Source organism: Capricornis sumatraensis, chromosome 15 (assembly GCF_032405125.1).
Source record: "Capricornis sumatraensis isolate serow.1 chromosome 15, serow.2, whole genome shotgun sequence".
In the NCBI taxonomy this organism is placed as follows: domain Eukaryota; kingdom Metazoa; phylum Chordata; class Mammalia; order Artiodactyla; family Bovidae; genus Capricornis; species Capricornis sumatraensis.
In genome coordinates this window covers 68,988,015-69,011,420 of record NC_091083.1, presented here as the reverse complement: position 1 = coordinate 69,011,420, position 23,406 = coordinate 68,988,015, and the positions used below count along the sequence as shown (strand labels likewise).

The window sequence follows — 23,406 nt, the reverse complement described above, 5'->3', positions numbered from 1 at the left end:
ACTAATTCCCCTCCCCAAACAAGTATTCACTGTTCTGTTACCCCTATAGATTATCTTGCCTGTTCTTGAACTTCATATAAATGTAATTACAGTGTATACGCTAATGGGCCTGTATACTCTAATGAGCTGCTTTTGCTCAGGATAGTCTTTGAGATTTAAACCTGTCTTCCTGTGTGTCAGTAGTTCATTCTTCCGTGTAGCAGTCCATTGTTATAGACCGTGAATGTTCCTATGAGCATTTGGGTTATTTCCAGTATTTTGCTTTTGTTTTGCTATTATGAATAAAGCTTCTGTGGACAGACTTCAGTCAGTTCAGTTCAGTTGCTCAGTCATGTCTGACTGTTTGCAACACGCCAGGCTTCCCTATCCTTCACCAACTCCCAGAGATTGTTCAAACTCATGTCCATTGAGTCGGTGATGCCATCCAACCATCTCATCCTCTGTCGTCCCCTTCTCGTGCCTTCAGTCTTTCCCAGAATCAGGGTCTTTTCCAGTGAGTCAGTTCTTTGCATCAGGTGGCCAAAGTGTTGGAGTTTCAGCTTCAGCATCAGTCCTTCTAATGAATATTCAGGACTGATTTCCTTTAGGATCGACTGGTTTGATCTCCTTGCTGTCCAAGAGACTCTCAAGAGTCTTCTCCAACACCATAGTTATGAAGCATCCATTCTTCAGTGCTCAGCTTTCTTTATGGCCCAACAAACCATAGCTTTGACTAGATGGACTTTTGTCGGCAAAGCAATGTCTCTGCTTTTTAATATGCTGTCTAGGTTGGTCATAGTTTTTCTTCCATTGAAGAAAAAACTTCTCTTCCATGAACATTCTTATATGTGTCTTTTTGGACATAAACCTCAGTTCTCTTCAATTGTCTTTGCCTCTCTCTCTCTAAATATGCATGTATTTCCACCTGTTGGTTTTTCAGTTGTAGGCATTATCTTTGGCATTCCATTGTGAAAGATGATTTCTCATATTCACACATACACCAACACCATGACCCTCATTTATGTTTTCTCCTACTCCATCCTTCCAATATAACATGATTTGGATTAGATAAATTTCCAGCATTTATACTAGCATGTAAATGTTATTCAGAGCTGAGCCATGACAGATTTCTTTTTCTGTACATTTCTCCTCTACCAAGTGACAATGTTAGAATTTTTAAATGAAGGATACCGGGGGACACTGTAAGTTAATAGTGGCAGGAAAGCACAGCAATTTTTTTTTTTTGCTACACTGCATGAGGGGCTTTTGTTCAAGGATTGAACTCTCACCCCTACAGTGAAAACAGAGTTTTAAACCAGACTGCCAAGGAAGTTCCTGTTCTGCCTTTTAAAAATATTTTAGCACAAGAATCAGGACTTGCCATACAGAAGATCTGGTGACACTCACTCATCTCAGCCTCCTTCAGGTCACATTTTCTCCATCCTGTGGGCTTTTCCAGGGTCCAGTCAGGGGACAGAAGCTACATGCTTTGAGTAGAGAAAATTTCATGTAATATATCAACTAGTAGAAGGTAGCTTACTTCTTCAAGAGGTGAAAAAGGACTTTGAGGTATCCAAAAGTAGCAGGTGGAAAAATAGCAGCTACTCCTAGGCTGAGGGGAGGAGAAGCAGGGGGACAGAGAATATGATGGTTGGATGGAATCACCAACTCAACGGACATGAATTTGGGCAAACTCCAAGAGACAGTGAAGGACAGGGAAGCTTGGTGTGCTGCAGTCCATGGGGTTGCAAAGAGTTGGATACGACTTGACAACTGAACAACAGCAACTCTTAGGCCAAGGGAATGTGGACACTGAAGGAACTGAGGACTTAGTTGAGCCCCCACCAGCACACCTAAGAGAGGCCTGTTCACGGGAGGAATGGTTTCCACAGGGAGCACAGCTGGCCAACTGTGAAGAAACTTGCCCAGAGGGTAAGGGCCCTAACTTGTCCACAGAGCCATTCACCAGATGGGGGAGACATTGTCTGAAATAAGGTCTGAACAGCTGCAGAAGCTACAGAAACTGCAGCTGGATGGGAAGAACCTGGGCCTAGGATGTGGTGACAGCTAGTCTAATAGAATTCTTGAGACCTTGGGCCAGTGGCTCCTGTGCTAAGTTTCAAACAAAGGACTGGCAAACAGAAAATGTTTTTATTTTTTGCCTATGCTAGGTCTTCGTTGCTTAGTGTAGGCTCTTCGTCCGGGCTAACAGGCTTTCTCTAGTTTCCGCTCACAGGTTTAATTGCCCCACTGCATTTGGGATCCTGGTTTCCTCAGGGATTGAACCCACATACCCTGCTTTGGAAGGCGGGTTCTTAATCGCTTGACCTTCAGGGAAGTCCCTGTCTTATAACTTTTTTTCTCTTTTTTTTTTTTTTTTTTACTATTTATTTATCTGGCTGCTTCGAGTCTTAGTTGTGGCATGTGGGATCTTTGTTACATCCTGCAGGTCTTTTGTTCCGGCATGTGGACTCTGCATGTAGCACACAGACTTAGTTGCTCCTTGGCATGTGGGATCTTAGTTTCCTGACAGGGATCAACCACCTCCCCTGCATTGCAAGGCAGATTCTTAACCACTGGAACACCAGGAAAGTTTCTCTTTTAATTTTCTTAATGGTGTCCTTTGAAGCACAGGTTTTATTTATTTTTTTTATTTGGGTTTAACCTAATGAAGTATCTTTTTGTTTTGTTTTATTTCATTTTTATTGGAGTATAGTGTTGATATACAGTGTTGTGGTAGTTTCAGGTATACAGCGAAGTGAATCTTGTTACATACATATATCTATATATCCACTCTTTTTTAGATTCTTTTCCCATATAGCCTATTACAGAGTATTGAGTAGATTTCCCTGCGCTATACAGTAAGTCTTTATTAGTTACCTATTTTATATAATCCAGTACTTTGGCCAGCTCATGCGAAGAGTTGACTCATTGGAAAAGACCCTGATGCTGGGAGGGATTAGGGGCAGGAGGAGAAGGGGACGATAGAGGATGAAATGGCTGGATGGCATCACCGACTCGATGGACATGATTTTGGGTGAACTTCGGGAGTTGGTGATGGACAGGGAGGCCTGGCGTGCTGTGATTCTTGGGGTTGCAAAGAGTCAGACACGACTGAGCGACTGAACTGAACTGAACTTTATATAGAATAGAAGTGTGTGTGTGTGTGTCAATCCCAGTCTTCCAGTGTTATCTGTTCGCCATCGCTTGCCCCTGGTAACCAGTTTATTTTCTACATGAAACACAAAAGGTTTTAATTTTGATGAAGTCCAGGCTATTTTTTCTCTTGTTGCTTGTACTTTTGGTGTTGCATCTAAGAAACCATCACTTAATCCAAAGTCATGAAGATTTACAACTATCCTTTCTCTTGAGAGTTTTATAGTTGACATTTAGGTCTGTGGTCTATTTTGAGATAATTTTTTGTAGTTAGTGTGAAGTTGGAGTCTAACTCCATTCCTTTGAAAATCCAATTTTCCCAGTACCATTAAAAAAAGACTTTTCTTTGTTCAGTGAGTTGTCTGGGTTCCCTTGTTGAAAACCAGTTGACCATAAATGTAAGGATTTATTTTGGAAGGCTCATTTTTATCTTATTGATATTTGACTATCCTTATGCCAGTATCACAAAAAGACTTAGCAGCAGCAGCAGCAGGTGGTGCATTGGTAAAGAACTGCCTGCCAATGCAGGAGATGCAAGAGACGCAGGTTCGATCCCTGGGTTGGGAAGACCCCCTGGAGAAGGAAATGGCAACCCGCTCCAGTATTCTTGCATGGAAAATTCCATGGACAGAGGAACCTGGCAGGCTACAGTCCATGGGGCTGCAAAGAGTTGAAAACAATTGAGCAATTGAGCACGCACATATACACATACCCATATCACAGTATCTTGATAACGATAATGATTTCTATAAAGTAAGAACATCCTCACAAATGTACATATTGTGTGTTTAATTAAAAATGCTGCAGCCACAGACAAGAGGTTGTCACAAGGCTGATGAGTTCATTTAAAATTTAAACAAGTGAATGCATGTATTACTCTTACTGCTTTGAAATGGAAGCATATAAGATTTCTATACACTAATGTCATCTTCACTAATAAAAATACAATGATAACCCCTTTTTATCTGTCAGATTAGCAGAAGTCAAAAAGAGTGATCATTTGTACTAGCAAGGGTGTGGGAAAACAGTATAAATAAATGAGAAGGCCCCATATGTCCTGAGAGGGAGTGACCTCACTGCAGAATAGTATGTCTAGCACACTACAGTTTGTATTCTAAAGAAGTGTGAGTGATGGGGTGCAATTTACACATTTCCTAGGGTGTTCCATTAGCACGTAAGCCAGTTTTACCCCTTTTATACCAATATTACTTCTGCCCCTTTTTTATCTCAAACTTCTGCTCAAGTTCGTCTTCAGACTTTCAAGGGGAACTGTAGAGGTCATTTCATCTCTGATTGCGATGTGGTTCATTTGTTGTCCACTTTTCTTAATATCTTCACCATTTATCAAGTTTCCTTGGAGTGGCTCCAGTGCCTTCGTTTCAGGGACACTCTGATTCAGTTGGTCAGTTTCCTTCTGTATTCTTGGCTCACTTTCCCCATGTAGTAGTGAGAATACTCACACAAGTTCTCCTTACCTCGGTTTCTCCACAAGGCTTGCTGGTGGTGACCTTTGCATACTGCTTTAGATTAACTGACTCTCTCACTACCCCTGATATATTTTTTTTCCTCCAGTGTAAACCCTTTTCCTTCTGCTTAAAACTGTCCATATTTACTGGTGTATGTGTGTGTCCATATATGTACATATATACTTACATATACAAAAACCTGGCAACTGGTTCTAGTGGCCTCCAAGAAGGCCAGCAAGATAAGGATCATTGGATATGGGTTGTAAGGAGGGAGATTTTCTTTTCACTGATAGACTCTCATTTCTCTTGAGTTTTATACAGGGCTTATAGCCAGTATTTTACAGCAATTTTATTTATTGCTTTTTGGCTTCACTGGGTCTTCGCTGCTGCATGCGGGGACTTCCTCTAGTTTTGGTGAGCAGGGCTGCTTTCTTGTTGCAGAGCACAGACTCTAGAGCAAGAGCTCAGTAGCTGTGGTACACGGGCTTAGTTGCCCCCCAGCATGTGAATCTCCCGGACCAGGGATTGAACCTGTGTCCCCTTCATTGGCAGGCAGACACTGCACCACCAGGGAAGTCCCTGTAATAACTTCAAATGGGACATAATCTATAAAAATTTTGAATCACTATGTGGTATACCTGAAACTAATATTACAAATAAACTCCACTGCCTCAAAAAAAAAAACAACCCCATAATATTGGTAAATAAATGATAAATTGACTTAATCACTAAAATATTAATAGAATGTAATATGCAGTTCTAGAATGCATATTATTAAATAATAGTATATAAATAGATATTATACCCACTATATTGATGAAAATATAGATAAGTTAATGATACAGCTATATGACTAGTAAGAGAAGTGTTACTTTGCATTTATTTTATACTTTACAATTCATATAGCATTTCTTATTTAATCCTTAAAACATCCCTGTCGGGTAACGGGTTGTTGTCTTCATTTTACAGACAAGACTCTTGTCTCTGTGAAAGTGCCAGAACATGAATCAAAGACAAATAAGGAAATTAGGGTTGCAGATGGTGAGAATGCAAACCAAACAAGATAGATTTGTCCTGTAGCTCAGAAGTTCACCTGTGTCTTGTTTTCATTGTTCTAGGAAGAGTTGCAGGCCAACCTGGACCTGATTCAGACCTACAGGCTGCATATTGCCCAAGATATCAACCAGGAGAACCTACAGCTCTTCCTGGGCTCCTATAACGGGTACAGTTGGTTCTGTTCCTTCACTTAGATGCAGACGAGGTCTGAGAAGCTAATGGATATTTAAGAGAGAATCAGGAGGGGAACTAAACTGCTGCTTACAGTGTTGCGTGATGGGGTTACTTTCGCACTTTCACAACAGTAGAAGAGGAAGAACTTTCAGGTAGATGTGAAAACAGCTTTCAAGAGGAATGAATGAACTGAATGCTGTTTCAGGCATATTCACCTAGCAGTTGTACTTTTAAGATGTTTTGAGACCAAAAGAACCTAAAAGTTATGTACACACACAAAAACACACAATTTGGGTGACACAGAAAAATGCATGTCGAGGATAGAAGGATAGAAGTTTGGGACCTTAATTCAGTCTCTCTCTGATATCCTGTCATCAGGCAGAAGTGAAATGTGAACAGTAGTAAATTCTCTTTTGTTTGTGTATTCCCAAAGTTGTCACATTTCCCCCAGTTACTGAGAGAAGCCTGATTCTTATTTTGGGTCCAGCTTCTCCAGTGAAAATGTTAGCTCCTTCTAGCTCCCTGGGTATATGGAAAAAGACTGAGGAAATGGGCCAGCTGTAACTTACCCAGAGTTACACAGCCAGTAGGAGCAAAGCAAGTTTTGAATCCAATCTCTCTAGCTCCTTCCTCTGTATTACAGAGCCTCCTTATTGTTAGCTGAAAATACTACAATAAACTGTAAGTACCAGGAAAATAGTTCCCCTAAAAGGTTCCCCTTAAGAAATTATTCCTAGGGGCTTCCCTCATGGTCCAATGGCTTAGACTCCGCCCTCCCAATTCCCGGGTCCCGGGTTCGAGCCCTGGTCAGGGAACTAGATCCTGCGTGATGCAAGTACAGATCCCACGTGTGGCAGCTTAGAAGATCGAAAATCCCATGTGCTGCCACTAAGACCCAGCACAGGCAAATAAATAAAATAAAAACAAATATTAAAAAAAATTATTCTTGTAAAGTAATTGGAAAATTAGACACTTAGGACTTGAGGATTTCAGCAGCATCGCTGTTCAGTTTTCAAATTGCCTCCTTTCAGCATCCTACCAAGTTCCTTCTTCCTTCTCTGTTCCACTCAGGATGCCACTGACGAGGCTACTTATGAACAAAATCTATAAATAATCTCTTCCCTTGTCAGGTGTGAAGGAAAGATAATTTTCAGATTCTTTGATACCTGTGGGTTTTCACATCTAGGAAATAACCTGAGTTGCCATGATTTTACCTGAAACGTGCATTGTTTCCTTGGTGTCTCTCTAGACGCAAAGACCTGGAGATTGAAAGACCCATTCTGGGACAAAATGATAACAAATCAAAGACGTTAAAGTAAGTCTCTCGGTCTACTATGTTGCTAGATAGACCTGCCTTTGAGAGAAGTCAGTGTCTGTGGAGTGTGTGCACTCCCAGCTGATGTCCTCCTATTTGCCTTCCCCCAGGTGCTCTACTTTACTGGTGGTTGGTGACAGTTCACCTGCCGTTGAGGCTGTGGTAAGTATGTCCTGGCATTGTGAAGATGAGTAAGGTGAAGAAATATAATAAGTTGTTTGTAGCACACTGCTGATGTACTGGAAACAGCTGATAGATACTAGATTTTGTTATTTCTGATTACACATATCAGGTTTGTGCTTTGTTATCCAATCTGGAAAAATAATTCCTCATTGATCACTCGGTTTCATCAGAAAGGATCAATAGTGCCCAGACTGTTTTGTATGGTGCAGTTCATTCGGTGGCAGGTAGTACCACTAAATGCCATTTGCTTATCATCAGATTTCTGACAGCCTTGGCCTTCTGCAGCCACCACAAGTCTGGAACTGTTTCAGCTGGCTGGGAGGTTGCTGAGAGCTTGCGTACTTTTCTCTACCTCTTTCTCAAGCACATAGCACATTGGTAAAAATAATATGTGTTCATTGTAGAAAATTGGTAAATAGAAGGACAGGAGGAAAAAAATCACGATCCTGAAGATAAGCCACCATGTTTTTCTTGAACATAGATATTGTTGTTGATCACTAAGTCATGTCCAACTCTTCTGTGACCCCATGGACGGTAGCCTGCCAGGGCCCCCTGTCCATGGGATTTCCCAGGCAAGAATACTGGAGAGGGTTGCCAATTCCTTCTCCAGGGGATCTTCCCGACCCAGGGATCCAACTCATATCTTCTGTATTGGCAGGCAGATTCTTTATCACTGAGCCATCAGGGAAGCCCCACAGCATAGATTGGATGATACTAAATATACAGGTTTTAGAGACCTGATCACTTCACACTGTATACAATTCAGACTTGTAAATACACCCTTGCTTATATAACTTCATTCTCTTGTTGATTATTTATGATTGTGCACCATTAATAATGTTGCGGTTGAACATCCATACAGAATCTTTGCCTGAATTTTTGATCATTTCCCTGGGATGAGATGGAAATAATGTGTCAAAAATCATATGCCTTTGTAAGGTTTTTAATGCCTTTTGTCAGATTCCTTTCCAGAAAAAGATACAACAGTGTGTTGCCGCTGGCAATGTAGGAGAGTGTCTGTTGCACAACATGCTGTTCAGCATTGGACTTTTCAATTATTAGTAGTTAATTTGGTTAAAAATTAACCACTGTTAACCACTGTTTTAATTTGCACTTCTTTAATTACACACGAAGCTTTCTGTTTTTCATAAGTCTGTTATCATTTTCTCATCTTTCCCACATATATAACGTAACTTAAGTTTCTGGATGAAATGTTCTGCTTTTCTTAGGCCACCTTCACTTCTTTAGCTGGAAAGGTGGAGATACATGTTTTTGATAGATCTAGCATGTGTACTTAACACAGAAAAATAGTATTGTTTATAGAAAATACCCTTAATGAGAATTTTCTAATGATGCTGAGTTGTCTTTCTAAAATTACATGGACTTAAGGAATGTTACCAATCATTTTTCAAGATTGTATAAGTTGCCCATACATATACGGTCTTTTTCTGATTCCATATCTTCAGTGTGTATAGAGAATAACTTCAAAATGCCATCTATACCACAAAGTAGATGCTCTTCTAGACACATTCAAAACTAACTCCCCTGCCAGAGCCTTTTATCCCCTGGTAGGGGATTAGAGGGCTATCCATGTGTGGAAGAGCAGGAAGAAACTCCACAAGTTTTAGTCTCTAGCTATTCTTGCTCACTTATTCATTCAGTATCATTTTTTGAGCTTCTCCTATTTGCTCAGTGGGCTTCCCCGGTGGTTCAGCAGTAAAGATCTGCCTGCCAGTGCAGGAGATGCAGGTTCAATCCTTGGGTCAGGAAGATTCCCCTGGAGAATGAAATGGCAACTCACCCCAGTATTCTTGTCTGGGAAATCCCATGGACAGAGGAGCCTGGCTGGCTCCAGGCCATGGGGTCTCAAAGGAGTTGGACATAGTAAATGACTAAACAACGAATATTTGTTCAGTGCTCTGGAGAATACGTAAATGAATAAGATGGAGTCTTAGCAAGACTGCAAGGAGATCAAACCAGTCAATCCTAAAGGAAATCAGTCCTGAATATTCATTGGAAGGACTGATGCTAAAGCTGAAACTCCAGTACTTGGACCACCTGATATGAAGAACTGACTCATTTCCTGACTCAGGAAAAGCCCCTGATGGAAAAGATTGAAGGCAGGAGGAGGATGGGACGACAGGAGAATGAGATGGTTAGGTAGCATGACCGATTCAATGGACATAAATTTGAGCAGACTTTGGGAGACAGGGTAGGAGCCTGGCGTGCTGTAGTCCATAGGGTCACAAAGAGTTGGATATGATTGAGCAACTGGACTGAACTGGAGTCTTAGCAGTTGGACCTGGGGAGAAAGCAGACACGTCAAAAACCAACCATTGTTCTTGGCCTACTAGATCCTGAGCCTTCGTCTTACACAGTTACAGAAATTACAAAGTGATGAACCAAGGAAAAACATGCTTTATTATATTAAATACAGACTTAGGAGTCCTTCTTCCAGAAGATACTTATTGTATATCTAGTATGTTCTCAGCACTTTGCCTGGCATTTAGGGATCTAAGTTTTTACATTCTTCTTTTTTTTTGGTTGGGCTGGGTCTTAGTTTCTGCGTGAGAGCTTTCTCTAGTTGCAGAGAGCGTGGTTACTCTGGTTATGGTGCGTGGGCTCCTCTTGTTGTGGGCCACAGGCTCCAGGTTCATGGGTTTCAGTAGTTGCGACACGGGGGCTCATTAGTTGTGGCTCATGGGCTCAGTAGTTATGGCGCACAAGCTTGGTTGCTCTGCGACATGTGGCATCTTCCCAGACCAGGGATTGAACCTGTGTCCCCTGCATTGGCAGGCAGAATCTTACCCAGTGTGCTAACAAGGAAGTCCTACATTCTGCCTTTTAGAGCATATTCTGTAGTAAGTAAACAGGTACATTTGTTTACTGCCTGTATTGGCGTTTATATAAAGAAAAAACCCTGACTGTATGATCGTGGCTTTTAGATCATCCTCTGATTTTAGAAGTTTTGAGTACCCACCCATCAGCCATCCCCAGAGTAAGCATTCAGCTGGATTACTGGTTCTTGCCTAGGTAATTTTCATGACTTCTTAACTGGCTCACTGCCTCTTCAGTCTGTCATACAGGCCACTGCTGGTTATTTTCCTGAAACAATTTACATCCCGTCACCTCAGAAACCCTCTGTGACTTCTTGCCTTCCACAGTCACCTCAGGTTTTCTCACCCTCTCCCCACAGTGCATCCTCATACCATATACTGGTCTCTGTAACTCCACACATGCCCAGCACACTTGCCTTGCATCCCCTGGGTCTTTTCTTCTGCTTCCCCCTGACTCTGGAAGCCTTCAGATGCCCACCCTTCTTACTCTGGCTGTAGAAATCCTATTTATCCTTCTGTTCTCACTCAGCTCAGAAGTGAAGTTTTCAAGTACTCTCATTCTGCCTTGGGGCTTCCCTAGTGGCTCAGCAGTCAGGAATCTGCCTGCAATTCAGGAGCCATGTGGGTTTGATCCCCAGGTTGGGAAGATCCCTTGGAGAAGGAAATGACAACCCACCCCAGTATTCTTACCTGGGAAATCCCATGGACAGAAGAGAATGGTGGGCTGCAGTCCATAGGATTGCAAAAGACTCAGACACGACTTAGTGATTAAACAACATTCTGCCTTGTGTTATGTGCTTTTGCCCCTCTAGATTCCATGCTCTTAGCACAGTGTTTTATGTGTGTGCTTGGGCAAGCATGTGTAAAGAGATCTAGTGGATCAAGTTAACCATAAAACATTGTGGAACCATGAAACAGCCTCCCCAGAACATTTTCTTTGAGGTCCCTGCCTTTGTAGATACAAAGGTATGAGATACGAAGCATGAAAATAGACAAGATTGTAATTCTTAAGTGTGATGATTGCTCTGAGAGAAAAAACCATAGAGAAGTTCAACTTTGGATGGGACAGCCAAAGGTCTTGAGGCTTAGAAGAGTCAGGGTGAGAGGGATGGCACCCCTGCTACCTCCGGGGCAGAGGAGGCGGGTGAGGAATGGGCACAGGAGCTGTGAGGGCTCAGTCAAAAGGACCAGTTGTGCTGGGGAATCATCAGGACCTCAGCAGGTGAGGCCCATAGCTCACTTTTTAAAGAAGGAGATAACTTGCCCTGCTGCTGCGTAGCCATAAGAGGAATTAGATTCAAAATGTAGCTCTTTAAAGACTCTACTTGTAACGGATCCAGAAAATGAACTTAGCCAGATTTTTAGATCTACTAAGAAATACAAGATATAAAGTATATCGTGTAAATATATCTCCTATTTTTTATTTTGGTAATTTCTTCGGCTGATTCAGCCAAAACTGAGTTTCTCCCAGCTGAGCTTCCTAAAAGATCATTTGTGTGCCAAGCTATTTTGTATTTACCAGTTCATAAAATTGTCTTTCTCTGTTTTTTTTTTTTTAGGTTGAATGCAATTCTCGCCTGAATCCTGTAAATACAACTTTGCTAAAGGTAATGTGTTTCCTTTCCTCACTGCCAACCATTAGTGAGTAAATTATATGTGGTTCAAATCACTTTATTTCTGGAATAGTTGCACAGAAACAAGGAAAACTTCTTTCCCTCATTCTCTTTTTTTAAAAAAAGAAATTATTTTCCTGAATATAGTCTCAGTATAGAAAATTGGAAAATAGAAAAAAGAATGGAAATATAGAAAGAATAAAATAAAATTACTCATAATCCTGCCACCCTCAGGTTACCCGCTGGTGAAAAAAATACATATATTGGTCTTTCTCCTGGGTGGTGAGGGGCTATCCTGGGTCTTTGTTGTGGTGCATGGGCTCAGTAGTTGTGGTGCTCAGGTTTAGTTGCTCTGTGGTATGTGGGAGCCCAAACCGTCATCCCCTGGGTTAGAAGGTAGATTCTTAACGATTGGACCCCTGGGGAAGTCTCTCTTATTCATTTTTAAATCTTTAAGATTATAGGCTATTTCTAGCCCTGTGTCTGTTTTCCTCAACTTCTTGACATGTAAACAACTTCCTGTGTCATTGAAAACTTCATAAGCATTACTTAATGTTGTGAGATATTAGATAATGGATGGAAATTCTTCACAAGCTAAATTCCCTTGTATGGATAAGAAAGTTTTCCAGTAGCATTGTCACAGTGAGGGTAGATGGGTTTTCTGGAGCCTATAGTGGAATATTTAAGGGCCTGACCTCCTGGTCTGAATTTGGATTACAGTAAGTTTAAGTGCTAAACTTAGGTTGCTTACTGCTGCTTTCTCAGCCTGAAAGACCTCTGCTTTCTTCCCTTTTTCTTTGAAGTGCAGTTAAAAGGAAAGTGCTGCCACTATAACAGCCCATAGTTCCTGGAAATAACACTCTGATGTGACAGAACTCAGCGTGCTCTAGGGTCCAGGTGATTGATGAACTAGTCTAAAACATGAATTTTTTTGTAAGTATATGGTTTCAGATTAGCCTTTCAATGCAAGTTTGAATCAGTTTTCGAAAAGTGCAGAACTGAACGTAACAGTAGCCACAGGTGTGCTTATTTCTGGGCAAAAATGTCCATCCCACAGCAGCGTGATGGAATTGATTCTCTGATAGGCATCCAGCTTGGAAATAGTCCTTCCCAGTACTGTCTCTACGTATGAGAACTGTTCTACGATTCTAATCAGATTTTGACTCCTAAACTTCTTGAAAATACAGCCTGGGCTAACTAGGTCTGTTTTATACTTAAATCAGGTTAAATGTTTGTTCCTGATCTTACACTTAGAATTTTCAGGGAACTGACTATTCCTTGTTAACCTCGGATTCCTGTGCCTCCTGTGGCATTCCCATCTGCAGAATAACAGTCTACCCTCAAAGTTTTCATGTTAGTGAAGGTTTCATGAGGTTCATGTCTCTTTTCTAAAAGATGCCTGAATACGCTACCCTGTGAGTATGGGATACTTAACAAGTAGAAGGAAGAAGGTGGCCTCGTGATTGGCCATTGTGCCCTAGAAGCAGCATTCTCTGCGGATTGGCAGAGTTTGCATCTCCAGGGCTTGTTAGAAATGCAGGTTCTTGAGCTCTGCTTCAAAGCTATTAAATAAGAATTCCTCAGGCAGGAACTCGGAGTTTTAATAAGCCCTCCTGGTTATTCCAATGCATCATAACAAAACCCCACTCTGAAAGTTTTTGTGCAGATGACAGTAATCAATGTGTAAAGATTTATGAAGTGAGAGAGACCCTCATCACTTCCAACAGTGAAATTAAAGTGGCTGACCAAGCAGGTTGGCTGAATTCAGCATCAGTGCCTGATCGTAGACCTCCCCTTAGTCATGAAGTGGAGACAGTGTAGAGTTGAGAGGGAACTTGTATGAGTTTGGTGCCCTGAGAAGTAGGGGTCACACTGCTTGAGGACTCTGAAAGTAAATCCTCCAGGTAGAGGCAGAACCAAGGTAGTAGTTAACATTACTGTCACCTGAATGGAAAATTCCTGACATGGGCCTGAAAGCCGGGCCCTGCACTACTGATTAATAAATAGTGAATAATCTTTCAGAATTATATCCAAAGTTATTGCTAGAGTTTAGGTCTATGTATAAGCGTGCATTGAGGAGGGACTTCCCTGGTGGCTCAGTGGGAAAGAATTTGCCTGCCAGTGAAGGGGTTATGGTTCAGTCCTTGATCTGAGAGGATCCCACATGCCGTGGAGCAGCTAAGCCCATGTGCTGCAACTTCTGAAGCCACAAACCCTAGAGCCCACGCTCCACAGCAAGAGAAGCCATCGCAATGAGGCACCTGCGTTCCGCAACTAGAGAAAGCATGAGCGCAGCAGTGAAGACCCAGTGCAACCAAAAGTAAATTAATTAATTAAAAAACGACGTGCGTTGAGAAGATGGACACTAGGGTGCAGTTAAACATTAAATTAAGGAACCTAAAATTTGATTCTGTCCTGTTTGACAGGACCCTGGATATTCAGAGCATTTCCCTTAAGTGTATTTAAGTCTCAGCTGACTTACATGCTTTTTCCTTCTAGATGGCAGACTGTGGTGGCCTACCCCAAGTAGTTCAGGTAAGGAGACTTTTTTTAAAAAGCACGCATTTGATTTCAGCTCTGTCCTTGCAAAGATTAATAGCTGCTTCTTTTGTCTCCCTAGCCTGGGAAGCTCACCGAGGCCTTCAAGTACTTTTTGCAGGGAATGGGCTACAGTGAGTAGTACATAACTTTCTGTTCTAACCAAGGTTTATTGATAAATGGGGTCATTTTGGCATCTGGGGAGCACTCAGTTCTCAGTGCATAACGACCTCTGTGCTAGCCAGGCTGAAGTTAAGTAGAAACCAAAATTTTTTATGAAAGATTCTTCTGCGCATATATACAAAGATGAGCTAATGCTTACTGAGCACTTACTCTGTGCCAGGCACTCTGTATTCTTAACCTTAAGAGGTAAGTTCTGCTATTAGCCCATTTTACAGAAGAGGAAATTGAGACTTAGAGGCTAAGCATGTTTCTCAGGAGAACAGTTCAGCTGCAGAGCCATGATTCAGTCTAACTCCAGAGTCCACATGTTCAACCACTGAAGCTTTGGCAGTCCTGGCTGTGAATCTGAGGTTATTACTTGCATTTGCATTTAGCTGGTTAATGACTCCTGGTCTAGAGAAACAAGTTAAATCAGTGAAGTCTGCTCCCCACAGGAGACAAACTTGCAGAGTATTTCAGAGTGAATCCAAGAATGTGTTGTATCATGTGCCACTGTCCTGGTCTCTTGTATTGTGAGACCCCTGAGCTTTCTCATTTGTCCCAGGATATCCTCACTGGCTCCTTTCTTGGAGTTTTAAAAAGGAAAACCCTTCTACCCAGGTACAGAGCTCTGTATCCAGTAGGGTGATTTTTCTCCTATCCTTGGTGTCAGTGTGATTAATGACCCCTGGGCAGCTGCTCTGGGCAGCAGCTGGACCCCTGGGTGCAGCCCTGTACCTGGCAGGCAGCCCGTGTACGTCTCGTCTGGAGTGGCCGTGTCATCCCCGTCTGTGAGCCACTACCAACCAAGCCCACACCCCTGACCCTCTGGCTCGCTGGGAGGAGCAGAAGTCCCTCTCCTTTCCTAGGAAGCAGTTCATTATCCAGGCAGGCTGGCTGTTTATAGTGGAGAGAAAAGCAGTTGCCTTTGACTAGTTGAGAGAAGTACCATCCGAGATGTTATTGAAGCATCAGTTAGCCTCCTCTCCTTTCTGGAACCTTAGAATAAAATTTTGCCCCTGGCTTAGTTTATTCTGTCAGTGTCTGCCAGGTAGCCAAGTTTACCACTTGGCACTCTCAGGTCACTAACCTGCCTTTTCCTGTGTCCATCCTGCTTCCAGTCCCGTACGTGCAGCTCAGTCACCTGAGCACCGAGTCAGGTACCTTCCTCTGTGCTGGCCCCACCCCTGCCTCCCAGCGATGCTCTCCTGGCTGCACTGGCTGTCCGCAGCATGTCCGTGGTTTCCCTGTGCAGTGAGAGCCCGATAGAACGCGGCTCATTGTGCCCCGAGAGAGTTAGCCTGCCAGTCCAGCCCTGGTCCCCCAGGAATAAAGGGGTGGGTTGTAACAGCCAGGGTCACAGCAGCAGCTGAAACTTCATAGGGGGCCCTTCTTCCATCACCACCACCTACTGAGTGATCCTTGAGTTAACTCCCAGACACAGGGTTCTCAATTACGAGGGTTGGAGCCTGTGCCTGGAGAATGCAGGTACTGGCATCTTCTGACCCCAGCATTGAAATGACAGCTGGAGGAGTGGCTCATGTCTTAGAAAGACAGGCAGGGAGGTAGGCCAGGTTAGGCCCTTTCCTAGCCAAGCTGGAAGGACCTTACAGCCAGGGCAGCGGCACAACAGAAGTCTGACTTACATGGACCTCCAGTGCGCTTTCTCGCAGTCAGCCTGCACCTCAGTGCCTGTGCAGCGGCCAGCTCCAGGCCCCCTTGCCCTCCCTGCCCCTCACCAGCCTACATGTCTCCTCCCCAGGTAGCAGGGGTCACCTGTGGACACGGATGGTGGTCTTGTTGTATCGGGCTTGCACTGTGTGTGTGAAACACCCTCATACTTGTGTGGTGTGGTTTGTCTTTCTTTGGTTTAGTCTTGCATGCGTCACAGGTTTGGGTTACCTGTCTGGGTTCCCAAAGCCTTCTTCCTAATCACTGTATGGATGGCATGGGCATAGCTAAGAGGTTGTACTCTGGCCTTAGTTCACCATTGTTCTGCTGTAGAATAGAACCAGCTGAGACTTCAGCCAGATCCAGAGGATTAAAGCAGCCTTGCCTAGAGCCCCTCACCTAGAGCAAAGTCGGATGGCTGTGTCTCGTCCTGGTGTCACCTTAGATGATGGGTTGGGAAAGCGACATGTAAAGCCTTTGGTGAAACTTGTAGATTAGCTGAGCTTAACCACAGCTCTTGCCTCTAGTCGTCTCCGTTCTCTCTTACAGTCCCATCTGCCAGCATGACCCGGCTCGCCCGATCCCGAACCCACTCCACCTCAAGTAGCATCGGCTCTGGAGAAAGTGCCTTCAGCCGATCTGTTGCCAGCAATCAGTCAGATGGAACTCAAGAATCCTCTGAGTCCCCTGATGTTCTGGACAGACAGCAGACCATGGAAGTGTCCTGCTAAGCAAATGCTCCTCCCCAGGACCATGCAAGTCCATCCTCCTTCAAACAGCCACTCCATAATATAACACTTCATCCAGCAATCTGGCATCTATCTTTAACTCCTGCATGGCCACTGACTCTCTTTCTGGTATTCTGGATTTATCATCCTCTCTGCCTGCCCACCCTCCTTTTTGTATGTACCAAGAACCACTTCCATGCCATTTCTGTAACATTCCAACCTCTTTAGCTGATCAGATCTCGGTATCTTCTCTTACCAGCCTTTCCCTGTGCTTTCCCAACTATGTATCTAAGATTCTTTGGTTCCTGACGTGTGTGTGTGAGCACGCGTGTCTGTGTTTGTGTGTGCATAGTTTTGTGATTTTAGACATGCTTTCTTGTAGAGCTTCTGCAGACAAAAACAAAAAAAGGGACTCTTTTTTTGGCATTTTCAGTGGTGTTTTTAGGAGAAATATGCAGAACAGGATTCTAGGTTTCTAGGTAGGCCGTTACATTCTCTTTCGGTTCCTCTCTGATGGTCAAGATTTGTGAAGTGACTTCAGGAGAGAGGAGATCTGAGGAAGGTGGAAGATCATAATTCCTGTTTGGATTGTTGATTGTGACCAATAGAAGGGAACCTGTTACATAGAAAAGCAGGCCAGGTGGCCAGCCACCTTCTCCTGTCGAATTCATGTATCCTATAAATGAAAGGAAGGGATATGTTCTCTTAGAAGCCCATGAACGATGACATTCTGATGCAATGTGGCATTTTTCTGAAGGAATGAGTGGGGCTTAATTATTGGACTCTCTTAGCGCAGGAAGGTGGAAAACAAATTCCAGGCCTCTGCTCTGTCAGAGCAAAATTGATGTCTCTGCAGTGTCTGATGCCACACACCAGACATTGGAAGGAGCCGCCTCCCAGGAGAAGCACTCTACATCTCTCCATCCCCCCAGAAGGGAGAAGTCCAGCCTGAAAATTATATAGATGTTGAGGAAATGGCTGGAGAGAGAGGAACAGACATTAACACAATATGATGCTTTATAAGTATAACCTTGATTTCAGAAGACTTAATGGAGCCTAAATGAAAGATAGAACCCACTTCTCAGAAAGTTAATCCGGTGAACTCCCTCTTCTAAGAGGGAAGGGACCATAAGGGCACCCCGACCAGGTAGAATTGTGTTTGGTCCACTGCTATGTGAGGGGGTCACAGCCACCCAGAGAGTGTCTCCAGGAGGAGTGTGAAAACAATTGCCACCCAGTAAGGGTCCCGCTTTGACAGCACAGAGATGTCAGCTCAGGGTTACACAATTTCAGTCCTAGGAAGGGGCTTTTCAGACGTAGCATTCGCTTTCTGCTCAGATAGGGAATGCATCACTCTGCCGGAGTACGACTTTTTACAGATGACGAAATAAAGCTGTATATGTCTCATTGTTACCCAGTGGCTGGTGTGACTTCTCTCAAGCCACTTCCTGGGGCTCTGGTGGGGACTGCACATGGGCTTCATACTGGGTCACATACCTGATGATTATCCACCCAGCGACACCATCCATTTAAAGTGAGGAAACCAAGTCCCGGGATTAGTCATTTGCCCGAGATCATCACGCCAGTAAGCCAGCGGGGACTGAACCCAGAGTCCACCTGACACACCTGTATTCCCCGCAGAGGAAAAACCAGGAGAAGCTTGATCGCTGGTTTGTGATGGAGGAGCAGGTGAGGTCTCAGGAAGGCCTTCAGCATCTCAGCTCAGCCCTCGCACTGTTGCCGCGTCCCCCCCTCGTGCAGTAATGCGCAGCCGCCTGCCAGGGCTCCACCAACAGACCAGGCTGTGTTTCTCCAGAAGGGGCTCTTTGTACCCTGCCCCCCAAGAATAATTCCAGGGCGGTGGCCATCCTAGATCAGTTCCGAATGATCCAGGGGCTGCGGCTACCAGTATACCCAGGTCGCAGTGTCTGTAGGAGGTACTTGTAAAATGACTCGACCCTGCCTCTCCTAGTAGAGGACAGGAAACCAGTGACCGTGGGCAGATCAGGTGTCCGCGCTGAGTTCCAGACAAAACCATCCAGCACGGAGTTCCAGAGCTGCAGGAGGTCTGATGGCCAGGGCTGCTCTGAGAACCCACCCCGCTCCGGCCGTCTTGGCTGCACAGCACGGATGGTTGCCTCTTTTCCAGCTTGGCTTTGTGCCTGGAGTCAGGCCCCAACTGACTACACCCAGCTGGTCCTTTCCGTACTCATCCTCTTCTCATTTTCACTTTCTTTCTTCCTATTCAATATTAAGGAAGTTGGAACACCTACTGTGTGAGAGGTAAGGAAGTGGCCAGGTAGACGCTACACACGATGACTGTGTTAAGCTTGTCCGTGTAAATTTTCTCACCCAGTTCTTGTGGCAGCTCTGCGAAGTGGGCAGTGCGTTTTACAAAGAACAGTTGAGGAAAGTTAAGTGATGTCGCCAGAGACGCCTACTTGACAAGGTTCCTAGTTCTTCCAGAATCAATGCATTTTCATGTTTTATTAAGGCTTTTATTAAGCACTCACTACAGATTGAGCCCTTTCATCTTCTTGCCTGTCCCTTCTCTGATCCAGGAAGGTAGACCTATTCCAGTTTTATGGATGAGAAAACAGGCCCAGAGGTAACTAACTTAAAAATAATCAAGAAACTAATAGAGCAACACATCTAGGCTTTAAACTCTCTCATTTTCAGGTACCTCCCTGAGTGGAATGGGAGAGCATATGGTGGGAATATTTTGAGACCAGAGATGTCTTTCCCTACTTCGCTCCTTGCTCATGTACTGCTCCTTAAGGCCAGTGTGAAAGGCTGTTTGTCAGATGGAAAGATGGACAGCACAGCGGTGTGGAGGCAAGAGCAGGTGGTTGGGGCTGCGATCAGGTCCCTCCCAGCCACAGGCCACATCCTTGAGGGGTCGTCACCGACTGTAGCATGCTGGTTAGAACTTTCTTAAAGAGGAGGCACTTCCACTGTGGCCCTCCACTCTCCACATCATGTGCCTCAGGAGTTAAATCTCAAACAAGCCTTCCCCAGGAGAATGGGAGACCGTGTGAATCCAGGTATGGCAAGGCCCCCAAACAGGCTGCATTGCCTGTGAAATGACAGTTTTGCGTTCAAAGCATCTGTCTCCAGGATTGCTAAGCCCCTTAAAGAGGAGATAATGAGTGTGTATGATTATTTAGATGCTAATAAGCTGAGGCTTTTATTTAAATTTATTTAAATGTTAATGACTGATTTAAGCACACCAATCAGAGACAGTTCTATCAGAGATTCTTCATCCTAGCGGAGTGAGTCTCAAGGTTAGGGAATGCATCAAGGATCACTTGGAGGGCTTGTGAAGACAGGTTGCTGGCCCTCCACCATGGAGTTTCTGTTTGGGTAGACCTAAGATGGGCCCTAAGAATCCTCCCTCTCTTCCCTGGTGGCTCAGACGGTAAAACGTCTATCTGCAATGCTGGAGACCCAGGTTCGATCCCTGGGTTGGGAAGATATTCTGGAGAAGGAAATTGCAACCCACTCCAGTACTCTTGCCTGGAAAATCCCATGGACAGAGGAGCCTGGTAGGCTACAGTCCATGAGGGTCGCAAAGAGTTGGACACAACTGAGCTACTGTACTTTGAAGATGGGCCCTGAGAATCCTCCTATGAAACGAAGTCCCAGATGATACTGGGGCTGCTGGCCTAGGGACCACACTTGAACCACTGTCCAGGTCCTGCTATGCACAGTGTGGCTCCCAGATGGTCAACATGGTTTTATCCACTGGGAGTTGTTAGCAATGCAGAATCTTGAGCCCTACCCAGACTCACAGAACCAGAATCTACTGTTTAACAAGATCCCCAGGGGCTTCCTAGACAGTAAATTTTGGGACACCGCCCTTCTTGGCAATGCTTCCCATACTTGGCAGCCAGAGGAATCTCGGTGTGGTGAAGATTCAGTCTGGGGGCTGCTCCTCTGCTGACTTGGATTCAGAAGATGTGGGAGGGTCTCAGGGATCTGAGACTAGCAGGCCCTCAGGTGATGGTGGTGGTCAGGGAAGTCTGGCTACCCATTTACCTTGGGTCTGTGTTCCTCAGAGCAGACCCAAACCCCAGAGCCAGAAGAGAAACCTCTCCCTCCGGGATCGTGACGCGGCAGCTGCTTCTCCCCCACAAACAGGAACTTGGGGAAGGTGGCTCCTTGATGGTCTGTGATGCCGTCAGAGGAAACGGGTGGTTGTGAGAACCACAGAGCCTGCAGATGTGAGCCGGGAGCCCCGAGGACCCTGCAGCAGAGCTCAGAGACGCAGGTCCTGCTTCCCCGCCTGGCTGTACTTGACAGGACCACCTTGTCAGAGGTCTCTGAGGAGCACGGGGCTCCTGTCCCATCCGCGGGGTACAGACCGCTTCCACAGGCAGATGCCGAGCTCCTCAAAGCTCCCTGAAGACTCTCACAGGCCAAGAGGTTTCTAGGTGGCCTAGAACCAAGGACATTGGCAGACTTCCAGAAGACTTTCCATCCCACCCAGAGTTCCAACCTCTTCAGCTAAAGCATGTGACTTAGCTGGGCCCCCACCCCAAGACTCTGATGACAGGAAACCAGTAAGTATGCTTGTTTTTATTTTCTGATGGCCTTGGGACTGTGAGGAAGGATGGTCCCCTCAAGACTGGGAGTGGGCTATACAGTTGGGAAATAAGCTCAAGGGGAAGGGGAGTTGGTTCTGCTGAGGCTGTGAGAAACGGCTTCTGAGGGTCCTCCTCTCCCCCTTTGCTGTTCCCTCCAGCTGCTTTTCATGCCCGTTCTGGTCCCATCTCAGTTCGCAACTTGCTGTGTGACTAGGGGACCCTCTCTGAGCGATAGCTGTATGGTGTCAGTGGATACGAGGAGTAAAGTTCTGGAGTCTACAGTTTCTCTCAAAAGTCTTCAGCTGATCTTTCTCAGCTAAAAGGGAGGGCAGGGGTTCTCCCTTTAGCTCAGTCCAAATCTGTGACTTCCCTCCAGCACTGAGAAATTACCTTCAGAAGCACAAGCACACAGAAGACTCAGATTGTAGACCCAGATCTGCACTAACCAGCTACCAACAGAGTGTGAGGTCACTTTCTCTGGGCCCTGGTCATTGTTTGGAATGGTATTCAAACCCTGGGATCTCTCAAAAGGTCAAGTGCGATGATCAAAACAGTATGGGCAGTGTGCTGACCTCAGCTGTCTTTAACTCTTTCCTTCCGCCCGTGCCTGGGCCCCTGCAAAGTGCCTAACATGAGTAAGTTGTTCAGATACACAGTTATTAGATTCTTCTCTAAGTTTGGGCCAATACCACCGCCTCCTTCTAGGTCTGGCCACCCATGGTCTTCATTTTGCCCCCAGAAGTCTTCCCGACCTTGACCTGACCAGGTGAAGGGAGCTGGCAGAGTGCTGCAGGCTGGCAGCCTGAGTGCAGGGTTCTCCTGCCTCCCGTGGGCCCAGCCCCCACCTCTGCCTGCAGCGGGAAGAAGCCTCTGGGTTTAGTGTGGTTGGTAACTGTGGTGACTTTGTCTTGCTCAAGGAGAAGAAAGCAATCTTCACTGAGCACACTCTCCCTGCCAGGCTGCTCAGCTTCTCACAACCCATGGTGTCAGTATTATTCCCAGATTGACACATGAGACTCAGAGAAGTCGCGTGCTTTGCCTGAGGTCACACAGCTTGAGTTCCGTTGGTCTGAATTAAGCCCTCGCGCTAGCCAGGCATGATCTGTCCCAGGGGTTTTCTGGACCCATGTCTGTACCTCATACCCAAGGGAAGGAAAGGCTGGGACCAGCAGGACTGTTGAAAACCTGACCATGAAAAGCTGCCTTGACGTTAAGGGAAGCAGAGACCCCAGGAGGCAGCAGCACCAGCTCGGGCTGCCAAGGCTTCAGGATTTCCAAGTCTGAGCAGGAAGTGGCTACCAGGAGCCATCCCCTAAGGGTGGGCCTGAGCTCCCCCAGAAGGGAGAGCAAACAGATCCTGTTTTCCCTGTGTCAATGGCATGAGATGGCAGATGGTTTCACAGATAAATGTTCTAACCTCTAAGGCAGCACCTTTACTCCTCAGACAGGATGGCTGGTGAGGCCCCAGGAGCCCCTCCATGATCATGGCGAGCAGCTAGATGTTCAAAGGCAGGATGGAGCCTGCCATGTCCCCACACTGGTGTAATCGTGTTCTGTCTGTAAGGAAAAGACTGAAACTGTCTCAAAGAATGAAACCACCTTCCTGCAACATCTTAATAATATATTGTTTGAAAAAGTCAGCATTACCATGGAAACGAGAATTTTAATTATTCTAAGGATAATGGGCAAGATCCCCTGGAGAAGGAAATGGCTACCCACCCCAGTGTTTTTGCCTGGAGAATCCCATGGACAAGGGAGCCTGGCGGGCTACAGCCCATGGGGTTGCAAGAGTTGGGCACAGCTTAGAGATTAAACAATAACAAACAAGGATGAGACCCCTATCCAAAGAGCTTATAATCACTCCATCCATTTAGGTAATGTGCATCAGGTGCCATCTGTGGGTGAAAATGCCGAGGAAATGGGCAAACAGAGAGGTCCTTAT

The 23,406-nt window shown here is 45.0% G+C and overlaps 1 protein-coding gene across 1 annotated transcript in view; it reads left to right on the top strand.

Annotated features, from left to right (window-relative positions):
• Positions 1-18,227, top strand: part of NDRG3 (NDRG family member 3) — a 60,029-nt gene extending 41,802 nt beyond the window's left edge. The window contains exons 10-16 of the mRNA XM_068987027.1: positions 5,720-5,823; positions 7,081-7,146; positions 7,257-7,308; positions 11,726-11,773; positions 14,279-14,314; positions 14,400-14,451; positions 16,700-18,227. Of these exons, the coding sequence (XP_068843128.1) occupies positions 5,720-5,823; positions 7,081-7,146; positions 7,257-7,308; positions 11,726-11,773; positions 14,279-14,314; positions 14,400-14,451; positions 16,700-16,881 (540 nt within the window). The 3' untranslated portion in view covers positions 16,882-18,227. The remainder of the gene's footprint in view (positions 1-5,719; positions 5,824-7,080; positions 7,147-7,256; positions 7,309-11,725; positions 11,774-14,278; positions 14,315-14,399; positions 14,452-16,699) is intronic.
• Positions 18,228-23,406: the final 5,179 nt, after the last annotated feature.